The 12,197-nt window shown below is 43.6% G+C and overlaps 1 protein-coding gene across 2 annotated transcripts in view; it reads left to right on the top strand.

The window, feature by feature from the left end:
- Positions 1–12,197, top strand: part of LOC135900628 (ran GTPase-activating protein 1-like) — a 40,808-nt gene that overhangs the window by 17,912 nt on the left and 10,699 nt on the right. For both annotated transcript variants that reach the window (XM_065430099.2, XM_070535611.1), the window contains exons 10-12: positions 1,684–1,768; positions 8,186–8,309; positions 10,976–11,110. In XM_065430099.2, the coding sequence (XP_065286171.1) occupies positions 1,684–1,768; positions 8,186–8,309; positions 10,976–11,110 (344 nt within the window). The remainder of the gene's footprint in view (positions 1–1,683; positions 1,769–8,185; positions 8,310–10,975; positions 11,111–12,197) is intronic.

Raw genomic sequence — 12,197 nt, 5'->3', positions numbered from 1 at the left:
GGGACTGAGTCATGCCAGGCCTCCTGTGAGGACAACGTTGAGGCAGCCTTCCCTACTGTGTCATTGCTGTCGCTATCCGATGCAAGCACGTTCATGACGATCGTCTCATCAGTTAGAAGCACTTAGTTTCCAAATCTATAGCCATGCGCTTTGTTTTCACTGGCAACATCGTGCATTGCCTATGATCAGCGGGTTGATCAGCCATCTTCCATTTCGCGGCGAGTCAAGTGAACGAAGTTGGGAAACAGCGTGGCCATGAACGACTTCGACACAGCCAACAAAAACGAACGCGGCCGATTAAGCTGTTCGCACGACTGCACTGAATGAGGAGCCATGAAGCAACATGCCAGCAATCTGCTTGCAGCATAGTTGGCGCGGTCCATTTATGTTTCGGAGGGTGGGGCAGCGTAGAGCTATGGGCACCGCCCATTCGTGTTCGGAGGGGTGGAAGGGTGACAGGAGAGAGCTGCACTGAGATGGCTAGAAGATGAGCGCCCAGCGGCTGTTGGAGCAGCGGCCCGTCGTGCAGCGGCTCGAATTTCTCGTTTTCTTTTTTTCTTTTCAAGGATTCCTCATTTCACTACCTTTCGGCTTGGGACACCCAGCGGCCAGACTTCATCATAATAACTGGTAATGCGGCATCAGGCATTGTGGTAACCAGGTTATTTCACCATCGAAAACATACAAAAGTCGACGGTGCAGCAGCTTCTCATTGTTATAATCAATATATTGTTAAAACTGGTATCAATATAAGTGGGTTCGACTGTACTGTGTTTAGCCATTCAGTTCATTCATTGTGACATCATTGCGAGCCCATGGATAAACACATCGGTACAGAGATGGGAGGGAGCACTGGAAAGGCTTATGTATTTACCGAAAGACAGAAATGTTTGAGAACCCCTGTTCCAGGTGCTCATAAAGGTGTCAAAAACATTTATCTGGTTTCAGCTGAACAAAATAGTGTGTTACAGCTTGGAATAGCAGAGAAGGAATACAAGTCTTGTTGTAGGTAACATTTGACGGAAAAAAAAGAACGGTGGAACGAGGCACATGTATTAATTGAAGCTAACCCTTGAAATTTGCTTTTTGTGTGTGTGTGTGTGTGTGTGGGCGCGCGCGTGTGCACGCGCATGCATATGGTCTGACTTCTTTCTTCTTTTTATCTTTTACACACATCGTCTTAGGTAGCGTGCCAGATAATCTCTCCAACGCTGGTGAAGTCTTCCTCTTCTTTCTTCATTTGGTTACTGCTCCATAACTGCAGCTTTGTCAGTGCCATAGCCTCTTACATGCCGATGACGAGTTCACTCGTCATTGCATTACCTCATAATTTTGTCACATAAATAAGTAATACATATATTTTCCTATTTTTCTCGACAAAAGCAGTAAAAGCACTATAGGCATTCCTCATATCATGTCTTTTTTTAGAAAAAATTGGCAAACTAAATGCGTTTTGTTTTTCTCACAAAATCCACACGTTTCATCTACTTCTTTAAACTTCTCACGGCACTTAAGAGGTTAAAAGCAACATTTGAGAGTATTTAAAGCATGAAAAATGTTGCTGCAATCTATAGTGTACATACTTGCAAAAGCCATTTGTGTGGGGGGGGCATTTTAGCACTGCACCAACTTAGGACATGTCAAACAGACCAGCCAAATCTCTTTCTTGTTTCCATTTCACAGGTAATAAGTTTGGCCCTGAAGGAGTGAACATGCTGGAGGCAATAATGGAAGCAGTGGGCAAGATCGAGGCACTGTGTGCTTTCAGGTGACTCCTTGCTAAAGCTTGTTGTGCAATTCCCACTATAACTATTTTAGTGCCTTAAACCGATGCCCGATTAAGATTTAATTATTGTATTTATTTTTGTATGAAATACAGTAAAACCACGTTCATATATCTTGAGAAACGACATTAGAATAGACACCCTAACTAACGTAAATTGTACAATCTAAATTCATGAAAACAATTTGGCAGGCTCGACTGTAGCTGGCATTTACATAATGTGAAGCATTGCGCGAATTGTTGCAGCCCGAGACGTCGGTGTGTGCTGAGCTTTTGGGGCCTGGGCGGCCTTAAATGTACATTGTTGTTGCGGCTTCGGCAGGCTTACAACAAGCTTACGGCAAGCTCCTTGAATTCAGCCTAGGTCAGCAGCTTCGCATTATTTTAAGATGGTGACCGCTAACCGAAACAAAATTAAGCTGCTGTGCAATGCCGCAGTATGATGCCTCCAGAGCAAAACATGACGCTCACTGCAGCAGGAAACAGCGGCGCCTTTGAGTTATAGACTACTATAAAAGCATGCACTGTGCTTCCAATAGCACTAACACCACACGCACTGTTACAGAAATAGGGGAAGATGCTTATCGGTAGAGCTTGCAGCAATAGCTGTGAATGTGAGGTGCGACGATCCGCGAGGAGATTTGCCTGTAACTGAGTACGTGCCAGCAAATTATCATGACATCGGCTTGTGAGTACTGCAGGGAAGCTGCTGCGGCGGACGGCTATTCTCGATCGCACATGCCTCACGCCTTTTCTAGTTCAGATTGGATCTGGCGGCTGGAAAATATTTACAATCGCAGTTTGGTAATGTACTGAATGTTGGCACAAAAAGGTTGTATTTCCCTGGCACATAACTACAAGTAAAAAAAATAAGCGTAACTGTACTGGGTCATTTTTTTGTGTTCTTGATCGTGAACATTGATGCCGGGAAATCATGTGAAATAAGGTTGCATCAACAAAATTCTACTGTGCTATAAGGAGGCAAGCCTGAATTTTCAGGCCTACTTATTTTCTGAGGTGTAAACATGAAAACTTGGCAGAAGGGCATGCAGTGGGCGAAGTTTAACATTTTTCATCAAATAATACGTAGTATAAGCCGTGTCAAGGAACAGCTCGTAACAACAAAATTTTTATCTGAATCGCAAAAGAAAAGGGCAACAAAGAGCTTTGGGCGCTACGCAAATGGTTGTGGTGAAGAGCCAACATTAAATCTCACCTCACTGGTAACCATTGTCCTAGTGCCACTATCACCTCTGCCATCTAAAGTGGTGACAGAATCTATAGATGGCAACATCTTCTCGCTGTTTCATTTGTAACTGCACCCTGTGTCACTTTGTCTTTTTTTCTCAGTGAACATGATGTAGTTTTTATTGTGCTCACCATGAGGCCTAGTCCCATTGGCTGCTCAGAGAGAATGAAAATGCTGCTTATTTGATTGATTGATCAGTTTCAATGACTCAAAGCTACACCTGGGCTATTGGGTATGCCGCAATAGAGGGCTCGGACTGATTTTCACCTTGAACCTGTGGTTCCTTTATGGCCGTTTTTGCGAAACGGCTCTATCGACATGCCATCAGCGTGGCTTCACTGGGAATTCAGTCACCATAGTGCTCTGACCATTGTGGTATTCACTTTGGTGAGAAACACCAACTGGGATAACCTTCGGTTAATGAAAAGGTCTCAAAGAGACAGCCCACAAGTGGCATGTGGCTTGATATGTTCTTGCTTGTGACAAGCACAGTTCGTGATAGAAAGAAGATAGGGTACTCTCACAGTGGGGACGGGTTTTCTCGCCCTATAACTGTGTGATTCTAGATAATTCATAGTGTAAAAACATTTGACAGAAGTCTGTCTTTGGGCAAGTCACAAACTGACACCATAAACTTCAATAATGACAAAAACATTAAAACAACCCAACATTTCGTGACCAGCTCAGCCCCTCCTTCAGGGGTTACTACATCAAGTGATGGCACCTTTTTTTACTCTTTCCCTACCATGGGGAAAATAGGTGTTTTTTTGTAGGTTACACCAGATTTCTTTTTCTGAATGGACTACTGCACTCAATATTCTATATAATAAACAAAAAGCAGAATAAGTGCCCTTTTAATCCATAAAAGCTTTATTAGCAAGATTTGTGTGATAAAATTGAGCAATGTTTGTAAAGGCACATTTGTATCTACTAAGAAAAAGATTTAACTAAAATTATGAGATAGGCAAAATATGAAGGTTGATCCAGAAATAAGGTTACCATAAATTTTAGAAATAGACAACATTGTTTATTCTCATAAAAATTTGCATAATTGGAAAGATGAAACTTTGCTCTATTTTTCTACATAATCACCATCTTTTTCTAAGCATTTTTGTAGACTGTGCTCCAATTTCTGTATCCCAATGTCGTAGAACTCCGCCACCAACCTGTTGAGGAAGCATTTCACCTCTTCTTTGACTGCATCGTCGCTCCGGAAGCATTGGCCACTCAAATGTTCCTTTAACTTGGGGAACAAGTGATAATCACTAGGCGCGAGATCGGAACTGTACGGTGGGTGGGGCATGACGGGTTTGACGAGAGACATGAGGTCAGGTGTTGTGTCGTGAAGCAGCGTCAGGCGTTGTCGTGAAGCAGCGGACGAATGCCAGCAAATGGCTGGCATTCATCCTCGCCGGCGGTTCTGGATAGCTCGCCACAGTTTTCTTAGTGTTGCAAAATAACTGTCTGAGTCGATTGCTGTCCCACGTTCCACGAAATCGAACAGCAGTATCCCCTTACGATCCCAAAAAACACTGGCCTAGACTTTGCCAGCAGAACGAGTTTGAACTTCTTTGCGACTGGTGACTCTGGATGGCGGCACTGTTTGGATATTTGTTTCATTTCGGGAATGAAATAAGACACCTGCGTTTCGTCTCCTGTAACAATAGGGTCCAACAATCCTTCCTTATCTTCTTGACACTTTTGAAGAAACTGGCGAGGGCAGTCAAGACGTTTCTCCTTGTGGTCTGATGTCAATAGCCGCGGTACCCATTGAGCACAACACTAGTGATACGCAAATTTTTCAGTAAAAGCTATTTCTACTCTACCGTGAGAATTCCCAGGAATCTGAAAAACAAGTTCACGGAGGGTGATCTTCGTGTTTTGAAGCAATTCTTGTTGGATCATCTTGATAACCGCCTCCAAAACTGATGGTCTTCCACTCCGTTCTTCATCGTGGACTTCCTTTCGACTGACATTAAACTCCCTGCACCACTTTCGGACGTGTTGAATGGACGTACACTTGCCATACACCTCTGTCAACTGACAATGAATATCCACGAGTGGAGTCCCTTTGGCGCGCAAAAAGCGAATTACGAAACGAATCTCGCACATGGTGGTATCAACAGTGAAAACCTCCATATCGGACGGCTGCTGAGCCAAGAATGAGCGGCGAAGCAAAGCGCGGTAGGGCAGAATCAAGAATGGGGGAACAGCCGCGTGCAGCAGTGTTGCCGGATTTCACCTCGCACATTCCCGTGTGGCTGGAGCTCTTTCGGAATCTTATTTCTGGATCAACCCTCGTATTTCGCCGTCTAATAATAGGGACCATCTCCATAGAAATAAAAATTTTTCATTGAACACGTATCCCACTACAAAAATTTAACTGCAAGCACTGCTGTTGGGCCTGCCGGCTGCAGCCGTCGATGTTCTGGGCGGGTTTGCGTCGTCGTCGCTCTAAGAGTCAAAGTCCAACGAAAAAGCAGCATCCTCAGACTCTCCATGTTTTAATAAAACCAGCCACAGACGTAGCGGAATCGTAGCCTGCACGCCCCTCATAGAGGCATCCATTCTTGTTGTCTACTTTGACAATTGTGAAACTTGAGAGCGCTTTCAAAAATTACCACCTGGCCGGAAAAGAGCAAATAGCTTATGAATGAAAAAGATAGTGCTCCTTCGGGTCCAACAGCACAGTGTGTCCGTGAGCGGCGCGGAAGGTCTCGAAAGCAGCGTTTCAAACTATATATAGCGGGCTAACAATGCCCAGTAAGCGTGGTAGGGAAAGAGCTGGCAATTTTTTGCACTTGTGCAGCTGGCTGTAGTTGCTTCACTTAGCTTGGCAAAGGCCACTGTAATATACACTGGGCAAAACTCCCACCTAATGGTTGATGTTTCCGAGAAGTGCCTGAATGTACCACGATTCCACAAAAATTCCCTGCAGGAGTTGCCTCAGTGCCCACAATTCGAGAATCGTCAAACGAGATACAATCCCCCTGATGTTAGAGGCATCAAAACAGCTTACTTCTGGGAGGTCAAGAACTTTCCTGAAAGACTGAGGCAACACAACAATGACATGAAGTTTATGGAGGTCCTAAGGTCTTACAGGAGTGCCGACCACTGCGAGATCAAGTTTAATAATCCACAAGGCCGTGTCAGCCGTTGCCTAGCACGTGCGCTCAGGCCGTAAGTGGGCTTCCAAGTGCTACGCACACAAGAGAAACAGTAATGCCCTGAATTGTCTGAAGCAGTTTATTGTCTCTGGCAGCACCCAACACTACACAAATGCCTGGTCCTGGGGTTCGCGGGAAGCAAAGAGCTCCTGTGCCAAGAGCACATTGCTGCGAGTGCAAAGGCTCCCGCGACACTCTGCTGGGAAAGGTCCCCACAGTTATGGTGCTTGCTCTCGCGATAAGCAATGGGCCAACTTGTGAGAGCTTGGGCAATCTCCTTCAGCTTGGGCCTCCTATAAGTGTGGCTCAGCGCAATGTGACCACGCATGAGCACTAGGCACCACTCTTCAGCGTAGCACCCGGAAAATATCAACACGAAGTACACGCTTGCTGTATAGGAAAAGGCACCATACACAAGCTCAAGTCTGAGGCACAAAAGGGGTCAGCGGACGAGAGGAGAGTGTGTACGTACCCAGTACTGTTCACGAAGAGAAGACCCGTGCTCCCACCACGGGCAACCACCATCGGCTCCTCCACGATGCAAGCACCCCCACCAAAAACCATTACAAGTGGAGCGCCACCGGCGACAACCGTCGCAAGTGGAAATGGGGAGAGGCGTAGGGACAACAGAATAGGCGAATGCTTGTGCATAGGCGCTGGGGCATACCTCAATCCCCAAAGTTTGGCTGCCAGCGGAGTGCACTTGCTAAAATGGCAGGGTGCACAACCTTTGTATCTCCTTTGATGATTTGCATATTGTCACACTTCGGCACTAGTACAGTTTCAACCTAATTGTTGTTTACTCCTCGTGCTCCTTTGCTCTTGCAATTGTGGTGCTGCAGTGATTCTTTGCACTGGTACAGCTTGAAGTTCATGCACAATGCTCAGATATTGTAGGAAAGTACATCACATTTTGCATCTCAGGTGTCCCTAGCTCCCATTTTTTTAGGCAATAATACAAGCTTTATAAGTTACCTTCAGAAATTGCCCAAGTGTCAGGTGCCTCTTGGCAGATGCACAAGAAGTATGTGTGAGCTCTAATGTCCATCATGAAACTAGGAACACTTGTGTTGTGGTCAGTCTGTGATTATACCATATTTACATGAATACAACATATTCTTTTTTTAGAAATTTGGAGCTTTAAAGTGCACCTCCTGTTATAGTTGAGTTCATGACATGTATAATCGTAATGCTTTTTTTTTTGCTTTTTTACAGAAGCCAAAAGTCGCCTCTTGCATTATATATTTGTGGTCGCAACATTTATGTGCAATTACGGTGGTAGTAAATCTATATGAGAAGATTTGAATCTTAAAAGGGATACTAAAGAGAAAAATAAACTGAGCTGCACTTGTAGGGTGCCCTTCTACAATTTCAAGAAAGCCACTTTTTCCATGAAAAGAGGCTTGATGAGCCAGAAAAGTCACACAAACGAAGTGCGCCATCTTGAACTTTCATGTCAGCTTGCCGTCACATCATGAACTTTGACAACGTTTGCTCAGAACTAATTAATCTTTAGTTCGTAAGGATGAAGTATTTACTGTATTCTAAAAGAGCTAAAGACAAAACTTGGCATGTTTCAAGAACATTCACTGAGCCACAGCAGCTCAATTTACAAAAAATACTTTAAATTTTGTAACTTCACACTGACGCACCAGAGTTGAAGTTATGGCACGAAATGTTAAAAATTTGACTTCTGCCTTCATTTGTTCTTGTTATATTCAGCTTATTATTGCAAAATTAACGAAAACAGTTTCAAATGAATGTTTTATCAGTCTGGACTGATTTAATGTTTACCTTTAATGTCCCTCTGGAACAAGTTTTAGAAGCCTGGCATTACATTGTGCAATCGCCTTGGTGCCACAATGCCCCCATTCATGCGCTTGTAGGCAGTTAATGGTTTTAAAAGAAAACCTTCCTAGAAAACAAATTGTGATGTCCTGTGAATGAAACCTAATGCCCACATATGTGTCTATTTCTGATAAATAGTGATGATGAAGGCGTTGATGATGAGGAAGAGGACGACGAAGAGGAAGCCCAAGAAGATGAAGGTGACAGTACTGTAAAAGGCAGATCAGAGAAGGAGTACATCGAGGCAAGCTGCAGCGCAGAGGTAAGGATAGAACATCAGCAGTTGTAAAAACAACTAGCAGTCATAAGGGCACTTGCTATTTTTTAAGCAGAGGCTTTTAATCTGATTTGAGCCACGGTTAAGCCACTATTCAAAAGACGCGAGGCCTAGCAAAGGCTCAACCGAGGCTTAATACCACATAAGTGGAGTTGTGACAATGAAGCTCAGATTTATTACTTGAACATCTACTTGCTGAAACATCTACTGCTGAAACATCTACTTGCCTCAATATTGCAGTATGTATTGAAACCCCACTCATTTGCTGCTTCCTTATTGTAGTTCTCAAGATGGTTCCACAAGCCATAGCAGCATTTGGTGCAACCTTTCTTGATGATCGTGACCCAGTCTTGCAAAGGCTAATCTTGTGGATAAACATCGCATTAATGATTAAGAGATCATAAATTGTTTGTATCTCAGTACCTTACCTTAAAAATTGAATGCATCTTACCTTGGTATGAACTGATGGTGGTGAACAAGTGTGCACAGAATTTTTTGTCGGTTTCGTACCAGCTCCTTCAGGCATCAATTCCTGCATTCAATTTTACATATTCTGAGGCAGATGATTCTTGTTGCAAACATCCATAATTGAAACAGGTAGTTGAAGGAGCTATTTCTTCAAATGAATAAACTGTTGCACCTGCCAGTGACTTCTCCTTAAGTCTACATTCAACTTTTCTTGAGAAACTCGCTTTGTCTGAGGGCCTAGACTTTCAAGAGTAAACATGCTTGTTTGAAAGTTCTTGATCTGGTAGAAGGACAATGACAAAGTAAACTTACAGTCTCACCACACATGCACCTGGGTAGAAAGGTCTTGTTCAATACAGGAGTGCATGGAACCATAGCAATTTTAATTCAGTAGAACACAGCTTAAACTTTCACTGCAGTTCATTATTTGCTGGAGATAAAAAAGAAAGTTAAAACGCATTATTAAGCTGAAGGAAACAGTTGAAAGTTTGAATACCATGTTATATGGCCAGGGTTAATTAACTGTCATAGGCATTCAGCTCTATAGTGAAACATAACACCATTATTCTTGGAGCCATTGCCACATGTGAGTATGATATGCATGGTGACAGGCCATAGAAACCTCTTGAAATTTTCTATGTAAGCAACGCTGGAAATGCTGCCCCTAGGAATAAATATAATATTGAAACTATTTTGCAACGAACAGCATTGTTTATTTACTGAGTGGAAAAAGTAACCATAAGCCACTGTTAGTCTAAGTTGTCGCACTAGACGAAAACAGGGCCAATCCAATGAATTACTGAAATGGCACGTATCACATTGTTGTCTAAACATGAAAGATGCTGCGTTTGTCTAAGCACTATGAATTCATTCATTGATGTGCTTTGTTAATACAGTAGAATCCCAATAAATGGAAATCCCTTAAACAGAATTGTCACTTAAACAGAACATCAGCCTTATGGTTGGTTGGTTTTACATTATAGCAACGAAAAAAGGTGTTTGTTAGACGGAACCATTCCAATTCCAGGTAAATGGAACTAAATATAGCTGAAGATGAGACTGAGCGGCCACTTAGTGGCATCGCCACAGGTGTCATTTCGCCTTCCCTTTCTGGGTTTTATCGCCAGTTCTCTACGTTTTGCCAGGTTGGCCTTTGCTGGCTTTTGTTGGTGCTGTGGTTAGTGTAGCTCTACCGTGGTCGTGGCTTGCAGTGTTTTTTTTTTTTTTTCTTTTTGTGTTGGCAATGTTAGTGAGCTGCGAGTTTGCTGAGCATTTGTCATAGCGGCACAGAAACACATGCCCAACGTGCTCAAGCTACAGACGAAGATAACACGTATTGATGATTTTGAGAGGTGTTGCTTCATTAAAATGTTTTTTGCAGGTGACTTCTTTTTTTTTAATAATTATTATGGTTTGTGTTGCAAGCTCTCAGTCAGTGGCTTATCCGCTGTGGACAATAAAGTATCTGCCCCTTTCAAAAACAACCCTCATTCCACAAAGTCAACCTGTATTTCGCGTGAGCAAACCTTCTCTCATTTCTGCTGTCATTGTTTAATAAATTGTTCTCTTATTGTTTATCTAATTGTTTAACTTATTTGATTATGTGCCTCTCCAAGTGCCAAGTTATGTCGGGCACTGAAGGTATCCGCTCCGTGCTGTGCTACCTGTGCGAGTTGGCACCGTGCCAGCTGTGCTGATGGTGTTATGCAGCTCACCTATCTTATCATCCACAGTGACAGCTGCACTGTGGCACTGTGCCAACTTTTATCACCAAGCTTCATACACCCACATCGCGAATCTTCAAAGTGGGGGCCACATGTGCTAACGCATAAGAGAGCACATTATGTATGCTTGAGCTCAATCTCTGGTAAATGGAACTTCTGATAAACGGAATTCCTTTACCTGGTCCCTTGAGCTTCTGTTTAACAAGTCCACTGTAATGTGCAGTTTCAAATGAAGTAAAATGCTATTGAACATGGTCAATGGAAATCATAGCACGCATTCTGTAGGGTATAGTTAAAGGAGTAAAGGATTGACGTTGGTTTGAATGTGGAAGTACACCTGTAAAGCAGTGCATGATAACAAATGGAACTTAAACCTAACTAAACTTAATCATTGAGCACTAAATGCATGATTTGTGCCTGCCTTAAACAGGCATAAAACATGTGATTGTTTTATTGCAGGAGTTCCTGTCATCTCCAACAGCAGCCAAGCTGGCCCAACTTGGCAGTCAGCGTTCACAGCATTTGCTTCAAGAGGTGGAAGCATCTGCAAGTGGCATGGACCTTATACGAGGCTATGTAACTGCATTTATGAAGGCAAGTATGCCACTACTGACTGCACCGTTACCATTACCGAATCAAAGTTGTCAAACTTTAGTGGTGCAGACAACCTTTTACTGTGGAACCCCCGGTTATATGTCCCCTGATTTCACAACGGCCCGGCTTTTACGACGGATTATTGCAGTCCCAGCGAACTCCCCATCGAAACAGTGCATTAAAAGAACCTTGATTATATGACACGAGATTATGCATGTTCTGTCTCGTACAGCGGCCCACGCGAAACTGCGAATCCAACTGCAACTGCATCAGAACTGCTGCCAGCTTCTGGCAGCTCATTCGCGGTGCCGTCCCTTCCGTCAGGAAGGGGAGAATGCCCCGTCACATGCGGAAAGCTCCGACTGGTTTCCGGGCTTGCGCCTAATCTCCTTTTTTTTTTCGTTCACATTTGCTGCACTTTTATCATTCGTTTCTGTTCTCTGTCTTCGCGGTGCTCAAGCATTGCCCGCCTTCATCCCTTAGTTGCCATCTCATTGCACTTCCTCTCTCTCAGCGTTTTCTCTCAGCAGCATCTGCTCCCAACACTGTATCCATTTGCATATGTGGCCGGCAGCACTTTTGATGCTGTGCCAAGCTCGCTATTTTCATACAGTGCCAAGAATGCTGTCAACTGCATACTATCTCCAAAACTGTGTATGGAAAGTGCAGAAGCATGTGCGAAGATCAAACTGATTAGCCACCAGAAGGCATGCAGATGCAAATCCTATCGGATATGCATGTTCACACACACACTTACAAGCTTTGTTCACGCACGAGCACAAGACTTGTCACGTGCCTGTCATTGGGTTTCCAGTTTTAGCGGGTCGTCATATCATGCCCACACTGCTGGCTGCCACCTCGGATGAAGATGACGCCACGATACTTCCACACTTGTGTCTCTGTTCGCAGATATGCTGCATAGCATTGACAACATTCAGAGCATTGTCTACGCAGATGCCACATACATAGGCCACTTCCTTGCAGACGTTGCTGCGCTTGAGGGACAGCTGTTGCTGCGTTACTCAAAGAAAGTCCAAGAAATAACTGTTTTTTTAAGTCCATAAATGAAAAAACAATGTCTTAGCAT

The sequence above is a fragment of the Dermacentor albipictus genome, chromosome 3 (assembly GCF_038994185.2).
Source record: "Dermacentor albipictus isolate Rhodes 1998 colony chromosome 3, USDA_Dalb.pri_finalv2, whole genome shotgun sequence".
In the NCBI taxonomy this organism is placed as follows: domain Eukaryota; kingdom Metazoa; phylum Arthropoda; class Arachnida; order Ixodida; family Ixodidae; genus Dermacentor; species Dermacentor albipictus.
This window is presented reverse-complemented; position numbering and strand designations above follow the sequence as displayed.